Genomic DNA, 15,857 nt, shown 5'->3' on the forward strand with positions numbered 1-15,857 from the left:
AAGAGAGTGAACACAACAGCCTAGTAAACTTTTCTCTTTTTTTTTTTTTTTGAGACAGCCTTGCTCTGTCACCCAGGCTGGAGTACAGTGACACATCATGGCTCACTGCAGCCTTGAACTCCTGGGCTAAAGCGATCCTCCCACCTAAGCCTTCTCAGTAGCTGGGACTGGAGGTGTGAGCCACCACACCTGGCTTTTTTGTTTTTTGTAGAGACGGGATCTCACTATGTTGCCCAGGCTAACATTTCCTTTGAAGTGTTTCTTCACTAGGGCAGCAGATTGGCCACAAAAAGAGGGCCCCCATAGAAAAACTCTTTGTTACATTTATTGCTTTTCATGAAAACAATCATGTGATACACACTTGAAGTAGAGGTTAAGTTCTAGTCCTTCAGTGACTGCTTTCCAGTTAATATCACGTGGATATCTGTCCTTTGTGAGTGCCCTGGTGCTTAATAAAGCTTGTGTGCCACTTGAAAGATTTTCCACATATGACACATTGGTAGGGTTGGCTTCCGGTGTGAATGACCTGATGTCGAAAAAGATTCCTCTTAAAACTAAACGTTTTCCCACATTCTCCACATTGAAAGAATTCCTCCTTTGTATGGATTCTTTGATGCTGAATGAGATCCACATTCCGACCAAAGGACTGTCCACATTCACTGCATTTATGGGTGTTCGGTTTGCTGTGAATCTGTTGATGACATAGAAGGGTTGAATGCCGGCCAAAGGCTTTTCCACACTCAAGGCATTTATGGCGTTTTTCTCCACTGTGGATCACCTGATGTCGAATAAGGGTTGAATTCTGACTAAAGGTTTTTTCACATTCGCTACATTTATAGGGTTTTTCTTTGGTATGAATCCTCTTATGTTCAACAAGATACGCGAGCTGCCGAAAACACTTTCCACAGTCATGACATCTGTATGGCTTGTTTTGCAGGTGACACTGTTTATGGACCGTAAGAGCTGACCGCTGTCTGAAGGCTTGCCCACATACCTTACATTCAAAGGGATTCTCTAAGAAGTGAATTCTTTGATGTTGATCAAACCATGCCTTACGCCTAATGACTTTTCCACATTCACTGCATTCGTAAGACTTTGCTCTTGTGAGAATTTGCTCGTGCCCCAAAAGAAAAGATCTTTGATTGAGGGGTTTGTCATCCTCATCATATCTGCCCTGCTTCCACCTGGTTTGCACATTCTCATCTTGAATAAGGTTAAGGTTTTGAAGGAAGCCCCTGCTGTATTCATCGCCACTAGTAGGGAAAGTAAGCCTGCAACTGTCCACAAATTCTTTACACTTACGTAACTTTTCTGAAAGTTTCTCAGCCGATTCCTGCATTACCACTGATATCTTATATGACTCTAAATCTTCAGAAAACTTCTGTTTTGGAGTTAGCTTTTTCATCTTGTGTCTGGCTTCAGAACCTAGCCAAATAACAAGAAAAGATGTAAATGACCTATCCACTGCAGAAGAAAAAAAGGAAGAGAAGCCAACTGTTAGGGCTCTAGGACAATCAAATGAAGCTAAGAAGTAATCTCTTGTTTACATCGTCAGACTCAAGAGGCCAAAATTCTGAATCTTTTTTTTTTTTTGAGACTCTCTGTCGCCCAGGCTAGAGTGCAGTGGCGCGATCTCAGCTCACTGCAACCTCCACTTCCCAGGTTCAAATGATTCCCCTGCCTCAGCCTCCCGAGTAGCTGGGATTACAGACGCCAGCCCACCATACTCAGCTAATTTTTGTATTAGTAGAGATGGGGTTTCCCCATGTTGGTCAGGCTGGTCTCGAACTCCTGACCTCAGGTGATCCACCTGCCTCGGCCTCCCAAAGTGCTGGGATTACAGGCGTGAACCACCGCACCCAGCCCAAAATTCTGATTTTCACTGGACTCTTCACTGGCATAACAAAATGAGCTCTTGGCACCAACAAACTCACTAAAAATGCACGGGAGTGTGTATGCCAGAGAATGTGAGAGCAGAGCCCATCACCATTATCAGAAAAACAACTTAACTTACTCTAGTAAGTTGTTTGGCACCACTGAGTGGTGCCAAATAAATATGTCAAGGAGGTAGCATGTTATGCTTCAAGATACATGCTTTTTGTTTGAGACGTGCCTAGGCCGGAGTGCAGTGGCATGATCTCAACTCATTGCTACCTCCACTTCCTGGGTTCAAGAGATTCTCGTGCCTCAGCCTCCCGAGTAGCTGGGATTTACAGGCACGCACCACCACGCCCAGCTAATTTTTTTATTTTTATTAGAGATGGGGTTTCACCATGTTGGCCAGGTGGGTCTCAAACTCCTGGCCTCAAGCGATCTGCCCATCTCGGCCTCCAAAAGTGCTGGGATTACAGGTGTAAGCCACTGTACCTGGTCTAGATACAAGTTTTTAATAACTCTAGGTGAAACATCTGCTTAAAAATGGACAAAGTATAGGATAGAACAGAAAAGGAACCAGAGGGAAATAGGGACAAAAGCCAACTGACTAGAGCAATGGGTGTCAACTAGGGGTGAGCAGGGTTCAGACAATGTCTGGAGACATTTCTGGTTGTCACACCTGGGGAGGTTCAAATGGCATCTAGTGGGTGCAGGCCAGGGCTGCTACTTAACATCCTAAAATGCACAGGACATGCCCCATCCCACCCCAGAGAATTCATCAGCCCAAAATGTCAGTAGTGCCATGGAGAAACCTTGGATATGAAAAACAGGAGGAGCTGCATCAGGACACAGTAAGTAGAAAAATGCAGATGTCAGGAAATACGGGAGTAATATGGAAACAAAAGAAAGCAAGGGAACAAGAGGCAGCACAGAGAGAGGACAAGTAATGAGGGTGGAATCGAGGGGCATCTAGGGTGCCCTGAGAGCTGTCACTTAGAAAATACTAGAGCAGCTGTGTCCGAGCAGCGCTTTTTCCTGCAGGAGAGAGGATGAATGTTCTAGACTTGAAGTCAAACCCCAGTGTCCACCTCCCAACTGTGAGTTCTTTTTTGAGAGTCTTGCTCTGTCACCCAGGCTGGAGTACAGTCATGTAATCTCAGCTCACTGCAACCTCTGCCTCCCAGCCTCAAGCAGTCCTTGCACCTCAGCCTCTTGAATAGCTGGGACTACAGGCATGCGCCACCACACCCGGCTTAAATTTGTATTTTTTGTAGAGATAGGTTTTCACCATGTCGCCCAGGCTGATCCTGAACGCCTGGGCTCAAGTGATCCTCCTGCCTCTACTTCCCAAAGTGCTGAGATTACCGGTGTGAGCCCCCATACCAGGCCTGTGTGAGCTTTTTTTTTTTTTTTTGAGACAGAGTCTTGCTCTGTCACTCAGGCTGGAGTTCAGTGGCGCAATCTTGGCTCACTGCAGCCTCTGCCTCCCAGGTTCTGGCAATTCTCCTGCCTCAGCCTCCCAGGTAGCTGGGATTACAGGCACACACCACTACACCTGGCTAATTTTTGTATTTTCAGTAGAGACGGGGTTTCACCATGTTGGCCAGGCTGGTCAACTCCGGGCCTCAGGTAATCCACCCAAACTTGGCCTCCCAAAGTGCTAGGATTACAGGCGTGAGCCACCACGCCCGGCCAAGATTTCTTAATCTTAGTCTCTTCATCTGGGAAGTGGGGATGCCGATCTTCCTCCCACCTCACAGGGCAGCAGCGATGAAGAAGTGGGATAATATATGCCCAGCACCTAGCTCTGCGTCTGGCACACAGAAGGGGCTTCGCTAACGTGCCTTCCCTTCCTCTTCCTGATTCCACTCGCCTGGGTCTCTTCCTCACCCACCTGGGCAAGCACTACCGGAAGCCTTCCTACTCCCAGCTCTTGGTAGATCCAGGATCCACTGCTCGTCCCAGTTCTCCAGCTGACAGATCACCTCAGGTTTGGGAAACTGAAATCCTACTCATGGGGAAGTAAATGGGATGTGGCTGTTAGTGAGTTACAGAGACATGGCCCGGGGGCTCAGTGGCAGGCAGAGATAAGGACAATAATCAGAAGGGCTGGTGAGAATAGAGATTGGCACAATCTTTGTAAATATCTGGCAGTCTTTATTGAAAGCCTGAACAATGTTCATACCTTTGGCTGTGGTCATTTCACTCTTAGAAATATAGCCTAAAGTACAATTGCAACCAAGATGAATGTGCCAGAGACGTTCAGCACAGTGGGATTGCAGCGTCAAACTGGAAATAAACTGAATATCAAAAGGGAACAATTAAATCAAGCGTAGCACATTAATGCGGTGAAGGCATAAGTATTAGGCAGATATTAAAAATCCTTGTATTCAATTGTTTTTTTTTTTTTATTTTGAGATGGAGTCTTGCTCTGTAACCCAGGCTGGAGTGACAATCTCGGCTCACTGCACCCTCTGTCTCCCAGGATCAAGTAATTACACTGCTTCAGCCTCCCAAGCAGCTGGAACTACAGGCACCCACCACCATGCCCAGCTAATTTTTGTATTTTTAGTAGAGACACGTTTCACCATGTTGACCAGGCTGGTCTCAAACTCCTGACCTCAGGTGATCCACCCGCCTCGGCCTCCCAAAGTGCTGGGATTACAGGCTTGAGCCACTGTACTTAGCCAACTATGTGTTTATTTATTTATAAATTTATTTATTTATTTTGAGATGGAGTCTGTGCTCTGTCGCCCCCACCCGGCTAAGTTTTGTTTTGTTTTGTTTTGTTTTTGAGACAGAGTTTCACTCTCGTCACCCAGGATGGAGTGCACTTGTGCCATCTCTGTTCACTGCTACCTCCGCCTCCCAGGTTCAAGTGATTCTCCTGCCTCAGCCTCCCAAGTAGCTGGAATTACAGGCACGTGGCCACCACGCCCAGCTAATTTTTGCATTTTTAGTAGGTATGAGAGTTCACCATTTTGGCCAAGCTGGTCTCGAACTCCTGAACTCAAGTGATCTGTCTGCCTCGGCCTCCCAAAGAGCTGGGATTACAAGCATGAGCCACTACGCCCATCCCAACTATTTATTAAAATAGAAAAATGCTGCCTATATATTTTAAAGCAGAATACAAAACTCACATATAGCATGATCCAAATTTTTTTTTTCTGAGACGGAGCTTCGATATTGTTGCCCAGGCTGGAGTGCAATGGCACAATCTCAGCTCACCACAACCTCTGCCTCCCGGGTTCAAGCAATTCTCCTGCCTCAGCCTCCGGAATAGCGGGGATTACAGGCATGTGCCACCACGCCCGGCTAATTTTGTATTTTTAGTAGAGACAGGGTTTCTCCATGTTGCTCAGGCTGGTCTCGAACTCCCGACCTCAGGTGATCTGCATGCCTCAGCCTCCCTCCCAAAGTGCTGGGATTACAGGCTTGAGCCACCATGCCCGGCCCCAAATTTTGTTTTAAAAAACCATGTAGTGTGTGAGTTATGTATGTGTGTGTAATTAATACAGTTTGAGCATCCCTAATCCAAAATGCTCCCAAATCTGAAACTTTTTAAGCACTAACCTGACAGAAGTGGAGACCTCCACACCTGACCTCATGTGACCAGTGGCAGTCAAAACACAGGTGCACAACACACAGTTAATTCAGCCTTCTCCAGGGAAAGATAAAAGGACCTTCAAGATATGTGTCTAAGGTGTATATGAAACATAAGTGAATTTCCTGTTTAGACTTGGGTCAGGTCCTCAAATTATCTTATTACATATATGTGAGTACTCCAAAATCCAAAAAAAATCTGAAATCCAAACACTTTTGGTCCCCAGCATTTTGGATAAGGGATCCTTGCCCTGTAATAGATAAAGACGGATTGGGAAAAAGTAAACCGAAATGTTAATAACAAGAGTTATTTCTGGAAGGTAGGCCTGCAGGTGATTTTTATTATCTGCTCTATGTACTGATGTATTTTCCAAAATTTCTGTGATCAAAATTATTTTTATAACTAGTAAAATCCATAAAAGAGGGCAGGGATATAGTAAAAAAGCACTCTCAGCCAGGCATGGTGGCTCACGCCTGTAATACCAGCACTTTGGGAGGCTGAGGTGTGAGGTGGGCGGATCACCTGAGGTTGGGAGTTCGAGACCAGCCTGACCAACATGGAGAAACCCCATCTCTACTAAAAATACAAAATTAGCCAAGTGTGGTGGGGCATGCCTATAATCCCAGCTACTCAGGAGGCTGAGGCAGGAGAATCACTTGAACCCGGGATGCGGAGGTGCGGTGAGCAGAGATGGCACCATTGTACTCCCACCTGGGCAACAGTAGTGAAACTCTGTCTCAAAAAAAAAAAAAGGCTGGGCACAGTGGCTCATGCCTGTTAATCCCAGCACTTTGGGAGGCCGAGGCAGGTGGATCACCTTAGGTTGGGAGTTCGAGATCTGCCTGACCAACATGGAGAAACCCTGTCTCTACTAAAAATACAAAATTAGCCATTCGTGGTGGCACATGCCTGTAATCTCAGCTACTAGGGAGTCTGAGGCAGGAGAATCACTTGAACCTGGGAGGTGGAGGATGCAGTGAGTCGAGATCATGCCATTGCACTCCAGCCTGGGCAACAATAGCGAAACTCCGTCTCAGACAAAAAAAAAAAAAAAAAAAAAAAAAAAAAAAAAAAAAAAAGACGCACTCTCAAATGTTACTATTGGATATGCAAAGCAGTACAAATTTTGTTGAAGAATCATTCAGTAATCAATAAAGATTAAAGTGCCATCTCATTTAACTTCAAAATTCTGATTTTAGGAAAGTATCTTGGGAAATGATCAAAAATTCATATAAAGATTTATACTTAGAAACATCTATTCAAACATTATAAATGCACAAGCAAACCAACGAACAAAAACAAAGCCAAGCTGAATGTCCCCACATTGGAAAACAATGAAATAGTATCATGGATCATACAATGGANTGGATATGCAAAGCAGTACAAATTTTGTTGAAGAATCATTCAGTAATCAATAAAGATTAAAGTGCCATCTCATTTAACTTCAAAATTCTGATTTTAGGAAAGTATCTTGGGAAATGATCAAAATTCATATAAAGATTTATACTTAGAAACATCTATTCAAACATTATAAATGCACAAGCAAACCAACGAACAAAAACAAAGCCAAGCTGAATGTCCCCACATTGGAAAACAATGAAATAGTATCATGGATCATACAATGGAATTATATTATGCTCGTTTACTGATTCTGTGGGGAAACACTGATACTATAATGTTAAGTTTAAAACAGATTACAGGATTACACATAGACTATGTTCAGCTACTTTTGTAAAGGCATAGGAAAAAAAGACTGGAAGGAAATCTTCCAAAATATTAACAGTGTTACTCATGAACACTTTACTCTTCTCCTCCTCCTTTCCTATGCCTTCCATGTACTTATGTATGCTCTTGTAATGCCATTTTTTTTTTTTTTTTTGAGACGGAGTCTTGCTCTGTCGCCCAGGCTGGAGTTCAGTGGCGTGATCTTGGCTCACTGCAAGCTCTGCCTCCCAGGTTCACACCATTCTCCTGCCTCAGCCTCCCAAGTAGCTGGGACTACAGGCGCCCGCCACCATGCCCGGCTAATTTTTTGTATTTTTAGTAAAGACGGGGTTTCACCGTGTTAGCCAGGATGGTCTCGATCTCCTGACATTATCATCCGCCTGTCTTGGCCTCCCAAAATGCTGGGATTACAGGTGTGAGCCACCACGCCTAGCCTTGTAATGCTTTTAAAGGAAAAATTAAAATTATAAAAATCCAGAGGTGGGTGGACGATCCCACAAGAGGTGGTCAAGACTCTGTGCTAAGAGTGTCAGTGCAGGGGTTAAACATGTGGCCCCAGAAAGAAAACTATTTAGCAAGGCAATTCCCACAGTAGGAGACTACAGTGGAATAGGACAGGGTAGGCTCCTGAAAAGATGGAAGCAGTGAAGGTTCAGAAATGAAGTTGGTTTAAAATCATTTCCTGAGCACCCACTAATGCTACACACCAAGAAGTTACCCATTTCCAGAGAAAAGAAAGAAAAAGACTTTCAAGAGCATAAGAAGTGAGCCTTCGGAATGTAAATCTACCATAATTCTCAACTCCTGGAGGTCTTACAGATGAGGAACATGGAGTGAGAGTGAAGAACGCACGAAGTGTCTCTGTCTGAGTCCTAACACAACACGACTATTCACTGTCCCCAGTCCCTTATGTGAAACTCTTAGGACCAGATGTGTTTCAGGAGTCAGAATTTTACCAATTTCAGAAAGGTGACCTGGTGTAAATATTTTACATAACGTATCATCCCCAGTAGGGTTTGGAGTGGTGCCCTCAAATACACTGTTATTTTTGTTGTTGTTTTGTTTTGGGACGAGTCTCACTCTGTCGCCCAGGCTGGAATGCACCGGCATGATCTCGGCTCAATGCAACCTCTCCCTCCCAGGTTCAAGCGATTCTCCTGCCTCAGCCTCCCAAGTAACTGGGACTACAAGCGTGCACCACCACAACCAGCTAATTTTCGTATCTTAAGTAGAGATGGGTTTTACCATGTTGGCCAGGCTGGTCTCGAACTACTGACCTCAGGTGATCCACCTGCCTCAGAATCCCAAAGTGCTGGGATTACAGGCGTGAGCCACCACACCCGGCCTACACTGTTATTTCTGAAGTTGGGTATACAGATATGCACACCAAGTTGGAAAAATAAAGACAATAAATGGTTTCCTATGGGATGAAGTCAGGTTTCACTGTGGTGATGTCTGGTCAGGGCTTGTAGCCACACAAGTTATGAAAAAAACTTTCCGCTTTCAGCACTTTTTCTGATTCTGGAATTGCAGATAAGGGACTAAGGGCTTGCACAGACACTCAGAACACAGACAAAGCCCAATCTTCAAGCCATGTCCTACCCAGCAAGACCATGTTCCTGTAGTTCTCCAGCATCACATCTCGGTAGAGGTCCTTCTGACCCCAGTCGAGGTGGCCCCACTCCTCTCTGGTGAAGTACATCGCCACATCCTCAAACGAGAGCAGCTCCTGGAAAAGTAGCTGATAAAGGTAACTGCAATTCTTACAATAACTTACGCACAATGATTATTCCACAGGTGAGGAAACCGAGGTTTGGGAGGTAAAGTGTGTAGGCCAAGGGCACCCAATTCATAAGGAATAGACTCAGGGCTCCTTTCAGGCCTGATGGCCCTCAGGCCAGCCATGTGCTGGCTTCCATACCACGGGGTCAACATACTTAATCTCTAAAGGGCCAGATGGTAAATATTTTAGGCTTTTCAGGCCCTCTGGTCTCTGTTCCAGTTCCTCAAATCTGCTGTTGATTTGAGGAACAGCAAATCAACAATTTGAGTAACAGCTTTTGTGTTGGAGCACAAAAGTAGCCATGGACAAGTAAGCAAATGGGCACAGCTGTGTTTCAGGGAAACTTTACCAAGAGGTCGAGGGTAGTTTGCTGACCCCTGCTCTATAAAAACCTATTGCTTCTGCCCCAGCTTCCTTACGAAAGAGATGAGGTCACTGGGGGATTGGTTAATGTGCAGACTATCGACAAAGGGATGAATAGTCTCAACGAACATGAACAAGAAATGTGGAAGCTCACAGGTGCTGGCCACCCTGGGGAATCAGGGCCTGCTAGGTCTGAAGGGGTAAGGTGGGGAGGGGTGCTGGAGCCCAGAAGGCTGCTGGAAGGGGAGCAAGACTGCCGCTGGGGCCGAAGAGGATGCAGCCACACCCATCCCACAGCCCGGTGGGGAGGGAGCCGTGGGAAGAGAAACCCAACCTCAGTTTCCCCCGGCCTCTGGAACCCTGTTCCCTGTCCTCCAACCCACTTCATCCCATTGCCACAAGCCAAGCAGATGCCGGAGACCAGGGGAGCCCGTTGCTGGAGAATATAAAAGGTACAGACCAAGGCGCAGACGCCTGGGTAGCATATCCAGAGGGGGCAACAGTGGACACGCCACAGTGAGCACAGGGGACATGACCTCTGCAAGTGACTGTCCCCCTCCAGTGGGCTGAGCACCGAAGCTGCCACACTCTCACTCCCACACCACTGCAGCCCTCGGCGCAGAGGGGCCCAGTGGCTGTCTACACACTCCCTGCTCTCACAAGACACTGTGTGGGTTCAGCGGGGACGTGTGCAGGGAACCAGCAAATGTTCGCTGTCCTGTAAGTGGTCAGTAACAGGAAATGCCCACCCCCATCCTGAGAAGCTTCACGTAGCTCCCCTCTGCGGGTAGACACCGGAAACTCCCAAATTATACGGACTTTCTTTCCTGCCTATCAAACCTGAATTCCACTGCTATGGTTGCAGGCCCTTTCTCACCATCATCCAGAATGTCACTCTTTTACCAGAGCTGCGCTGCAGTGTCCTCAATCTGACCTACTCAGCCACCTGCATTCCCGCACCTGCACAAGGTTAACAAGCATGGGAATAAAATGGCTTCATCTCCCAGAGTCATCGGGGCAAGATAACTCCTCTCTTAACATCTGCAATAGGTTCTTGGAAACTGATTTTTACCAAAAGTATGTACAGCAGCAGGTCCTGGAATAACTTTGTTTCACTGTAACACTGATGGGAAAAAAAATGGTTTTGATATACAGTTTCCCTTAAAGTTGCAGTTTCTAAGAACCCATCAACAGCTAGGACCTGTACGTTGACAGGTGGGCCCCAAATGTTGCTTAAAAGTTCCATTTCTTTTGTTTGGTTGGTTTTTTTTTTTTTTGAAACAGAGTTGCCCAGGCTGGAGTGTAATGGCTCGATCTCAGCTCACTGCAACCTCCACCTCCTGGGTTCAAGCAATTCTCCTGCCCCAGCTTCCCAAGTAGATGGGATTATAGGCATGTACCACTACACCCAGCTAATTTTTATATTTTCAGTAGAGACGGGGTTTCACTATATGTTGGCCAGGCAGGTCTCAAACTCCTGACCTCAGGTGATCCACCCGCCTCAGCCTCCCAAAGTGCTGGGATTCCAGGCATGAGCCACCAGGCTCGGCCTCTACTTTCTTTCAAACTCAGTCTCTTCTAAGCTGGGCACAGTGGCTCACGCCTGGAATCTCAGCACTTTGGGAGGCCGAGGCTGGTGGATGGCTTGAGCCAGGAGTTCAAGAACAACCTGGGCAACATGGTGAAACCGTGTCTACAAAAAATACAAAAATTAACCAGGCGTGGTGGCATGTACCTGTGGTTCTAGTTACTTGGGAGGCTGAGGTGGGAGGATCACCTCAGCCTGGGAAGGTCAAGAGTGCCGTGAGCCATGATCATGCCACTGCATTCCAGCCTGGGCGACAGAGTGAGACGCTGTCTCAAAAAAAGACAAAACAACTCAGTCTCTTCTAATCACCCTCCATAATGCTACAAATTCAATAACTGACCTTCCTCTATATCCTTTCATAGGAACAGTTCAGAATTTATTATGAGAAGTTCCTTACACATCTATCTGTCTAATCAGGCTGTAATCTCCTACAGATAAGCGTTGATTTCCCAGCACAGAAGACAGCACCTGGAGTGTACAGCAGTAGATGCACGATAATGCTCATGGACAGAAACAATGGGCAACTACTACAGTAATAAGAGCAACAACTTCTTAATACAGTGCTAAACTGTAACCAGATACTGTGCAAAGGACTTCACAGGGCATTTGCCATTGAATCTTCACAACTCGCTGTGATAGGCACTCTCATTGACCCAATTTATAGAGAAGAAAACTGGAGGCAGAGTGTTTATGTAAGTTGCTGAAGGGAGCCCATGTGACTCCAGAGGCTAAGCTCTCTACATCGCACTGTCTAACAAGGAAAACTCCCCGCATTGATCAAGAAGGCTCAACCTGAGGAAGGAGCTGCTGGTGGCAGTGACTATGCTGACGAAGCAGAGGGGCAGGCACAGCTCACCTTCCCCCTGGCTGGTGGGAACATGGCTTCCACGGCCTGGTCTTTGACAAGGGGTGGGATCCTGGGCGTCAGGCTGAGCTGGAGAAGGAAAAAAAAAGATAGTAAGGCCAGCCCTAATTTGAAGCTCTCTTGCTTGGCAGATCTGGGACCAGGAATACCAATGGGGCCCACAGACAAAGCTTAATACAAAGTCCCTGTGTTTGGTGTTGGAACATGTGATGAAATACATGAGCCACTACAGTAAGTCTATGAATTTCTGAGGCTAGAGCAATTTCCCAAGCTCTATCCAAGGGAACCTGCAGCCCTGCCTTCCCCTTCTCCCTAGAACATGTCATCCTCAGCACCTCATATACAAAGGGACAGCAAATAGACCACATATAAAAATAGCTCTCTGGCCAGGTGCGGTGGCTCACACCTGTAATCCCAAGACTTTGGGAGGCTGAGGCAGGTGGATCACGAGGTCGGGAGATGGAGACCATCCTGGCCAACATGGTGAAACCCCGTCTCTACTAAAATACAAAAAAATTAGCTGGGCGTGGTGGTGTGTGCCTGTAGTCCCAGCTACTCGGGAGGCTGAGGCAGGAGAATCGCTTGAACCTGGGAGGTGGAGGTTGCAGTGAGCCGAGATTGTACCACTGTACTCCAGCCTGGCAACAGAGCAAGACTCCGTCTTAAAAAGACAAAACAAAACAAAAAAAAATAAACCACACATAGCACTCTGATCCACATCTTGCAGCAACCGGCTCTGGAAACCAAACCATAGCCTCTGAGGCACAGGCCCCACATCAGGACTTGATCAATAACAGCTTTATCCAAAATTTTGCTCCCCACTCCCTGTAATTTAGGACCAACAGGAGAAAGCCAAATGCTCCCCTCCCCTATCACGCAGGATGTTCGAGTCTAGTTATCCTAGGGATTCCAGTTAACCAGCTTTTCTTTCTCTAAATCCACTTATGTATTTCCAACCCTGCTCCTATGGCCAGCTCCACCTGCTAACAAGCCCCGTCTGAAAGTGTTCTGGGGGGGTCCCTCAACCCCCACCTCTAGCTTGGTGATTTGCTAGCAGGATTCAGCAACAGTAACAATTACAGACCTGCTATCTTTTTTTCTTTTTAGACAGAGTTTCATTCCTGTCACGCAGGCTGGAGTGCAATGGCACAATCTCTGCTCACAGCAACCTCTGCCTCCCGGATTCAAACAATTCTCCTGCCTCAGCCTCCAGAAGTAGCTGGGATTACAGGTGCCTGCCACCATGCCCAGCTAATTTTTTTGTATTTTTAGTTGAGATGGGGTTTCACCATGTTGGTCAGGCTGGTCTTGAACTCCTGCCCTTAGGTGATCCACCCACCTCAGCCTCCCAAAGTGCTAGGATTACAGGCATGAGCCACCACGCCTGGCCTACTAACTTGCTTTCTAAGAGTGAATTTTAATGAAATTGACTTTCATTTTAACGGATGCCCCTCAAACACAGTTCACCTTCCCTGAAAACACAGTTCAGAACACCCTTTGCCTTTTTTTTTTTTTTTGAGACAGAGTCTCGCTCTGTCGCCAGGCTGGAGTGCAGTGGCGTGATCTTGGCTCACTGCAAGCTCCACCTCCTGGGTTCACGCCATTCTCCTGCTGGGACTACAGGCACCCACCACCACGCCCAGCTAACTTTTTGTATTTTTAGTAGAGACGGGGTTTCACCGTGTTAGCCAGGATGGTCTCAATCTCCTGACCTCATGATCCGCCCGCCTCAGCCTCCCAAAGTGCTGGGATTACAGGTGTGAGCCACTGCACCCGGCCTTTTTTTTTTTTTTTTTTTTTTGAGGAGTCTCTATCTATCACCCATGCTGGAGTGCAGTGGTGTAATCATGGCTCACTGTAGCCTCGAACTCCTGGGCTTAAGCAATACTCCTGCCTCAGTCTCCTAAGTAGCTGGGAGTGCAAGAGCACGACACCACGTCCAGCTGTTTGTAGTTTTTTTGTAGATGGGGTCTTGCTGTGTTGCCCAGGGTGGACCCTCTGCCTCTTCAAAAAGGTACACTCTAAAAACTATCCTGATCAGTGGCTCCCAGGCTGGGGCAGAGGCCTCGTCCCTTTCATTCTCTATACCAAACTTGTCCAACCCTCAGCCTGTGGGCCACATGTGGCCCAGGACGACTTTGAATCCAATCCAACACAAATTCATAAACTGTATTAAAATGTTACGAGATTTTTTTGCGATTTTTGTTTTTGCTCATCAGCTATTTTTAGTGTTTGTGTATTTTATGTGTAGCCCAAGACCATTCTTCTTCCAATGTGGCCCAGGGAAGCCAAGAGATTGGACAACCCTGCACTGTATTTATTGAACATCTGTTTGTGAAGGCTGTGCATCTGGATGTCAGACTTGCTAATGAAAAATTAAATGGAGGCCATGTTTTGGGTATAGCCCTAGGCCAAGCACCCACAGCCACATAAGGCATTTAAAATACACTGATTTCTCCCTTGAGTTCAGGAGTTGGCGACTGCAGTGAGCTATGATGGCACCACTACACTCCACCCTGGGTGACACAGTGAGACCCTGTCTCTCTTAAAAACAACAGGCCTGGCGCGGTGGCTCACGTCTGTAAATCCTGGCACTTTGGGAGGCCGAGGCGGGCGGATCACGAGGTCAGGAATTCAAGACCACCCTGGCCAACATAGTGAAACCCCATCTCTACTAAAAATACAAAAATTAGCCGGGCATGGTGGCGTGTGCCTGTAGTCCCAGCTACTCGGGAGGCTGAGGCAGGAGAATCGCTTGAACCCGGGAGCTGGAGGTTGCAGTGAGTCGAGATCGGGCCACTGTACTCCAGCTCGGGGAACAAAGTGACACATCGTTTCAAAAACAACAACAACAATTCCTTATTTCCCTGAAAAGTGTGCGCTGACCAGGAAGGAAGCTTTTATTCTCGTCCGCATGATAAACGGAACCAATCAGCTACAGATGCAAGGCTGATCCAGCTCGACTTACCCTAGAAGGAATGCAAGTTGATAATGGCCAATTACAATCAAGATCACTGCACTTCCTCATTTAGTTTTCTAAGCTGCCATTGGAACAATCTGCCAGCTGTTCCTCTGCATGCACAATAAACTCAAAACTTTAACTGGACGGGATTGTTAACTTTTGAGAAATTCCTAAATGCTGCTTCTTCACAATCACGTGAACACCTTCCACTAACAACCACGGCTCATCTCCCAGTCTAACAAAACCAAGCCCCGGCGTTCACCAGCCATTCATTCTTCGGACTTTGCTCCTCTCGCTGCTGAAGACTTGACACAGCCGAAAATACTCAAAAGCCGGTGCCACGGGTCCCGAGAGCTGCCGCACAGGCCCGGGAGCGTCCCCTGAGAGCCGGGGGTCTCCGCAGTGGCCTCCCCCAAGCACCCACGCCCCCCACAACACTCGCTTCCTTCTCCCCAAACCTGCTGATGCCTCCGAATCTCCGCCGCGCCGCCTCCACCAGGTGCGGCCGCGGGGCTGGGCTCTCCTCTCGGGGTTCCCAGGCCCGACCCGGGGTCTGTCTGGTCCGCGCCCCTCGGCGAACCACCCCTTGCCCGAGCAACGGGCACAACCACCCTGGCAGCCTCAGAGCCTCTCGCTGGCTCCACCTGCGCTCGCCGAGCGATGTGTCCCTGGCAGCGGCCCCTCTAGGACCGCGGAGGCTTCGCGACTCTCTTGTCAGACAAAGAAAGTGGTGCCCGCGCGAGTGGGCCCGGACCAATCGACGGCCGCCCTCCCGCCCAGACCAATCAACGGCCGCAGACAGCACCGGGAGAGTCACGTGACGGACAGGGCCCCGCCCCTCCTGTTTAATCACAACATAATTCGCAATTATTCTATGATTGAGGAGCGACACAATTCGTTTCTTTGGCTGTGTGTTTGTGGAGGGGAGAAAGATTATCAGAGGAAGGAAGAAAAATGGGGCAGGCGCGGTGGCTCACGCCTGTAATCCCAGCACTTTGGGAGGCAGAGGCGGGCGGATCACGAGGTCAAGAGATTGAGACCATCCTGGCCAACATGGTGAAACCCCGATTCTACTAAAAATACAAAAAAATT

The 15,857-nt window shown here is 47.4% G+C and overlaps 1 protein-coding gene across 15 annotated transcripts; it reads right to left on the bottom strand.

The window, feature by feature from the left end:
• Positions 1-303: 303 nt before the first annotated feature.
• Positions 304-15,499, bottom strand: ZNF789 (zinc finger protein 789). 15 transcript variants are annotated; one of them, XM_017886008.1, is made up of 7 exons: positions 15,224-15,490; positions 11,795-11,872; positions 10,228-10,310; positions 8,807-8,933; positions 4,061-4,175; positions 3,770-3,883; positions 304-1,425 (listed from the first exon to the last, which is right to left on the bottom strand). In XM_017886008.1, exons 5-7 carry the CDS (start codon positions 4,074-4,076, stop codon positions 413-415), a joined length of 1,143 nt encoding a protein of 380 aa, XP_017741497.1. In that variant the 5' UTR covers positions 4,077-4,175; positions 8,807-8,933; positions 10,228-10,310; positions 11,795-11,872; positions 15,224-15,490; the 3' UTR covers positions 304-412. The 15 variants fall into 15 exon arrangements, 14 of the variants coding, with proteins under 14 accessions (XP_017741497.1, XP_017741498.1, XP_017741493.1 ...); XM_017886009.1 differs by lacking the exon at positions 10,228-10,310; XM_017886004.1 differs by lacking the exon at positions 4,061-4,175.
• Between the last annotated feature and the right edge of the window lie 358 nt (positions 15,500-15,857).

This window comes from Rhinopithecus bieti, unplaced genomic scaffold (genome assembly GCF_001698545.2).
Source record: "Rhinopithecus bieti isolate Rb0 unplaced genomic scaffold, ASM169854v2 scaffold_14454, whole genome shotgun sequence".
NCBI lineage: Eukaryota > Metazoa > Chordata > Mammalia > Primates > Cercopithecidae > Rhinopithecus > Rhinopithecus bieti.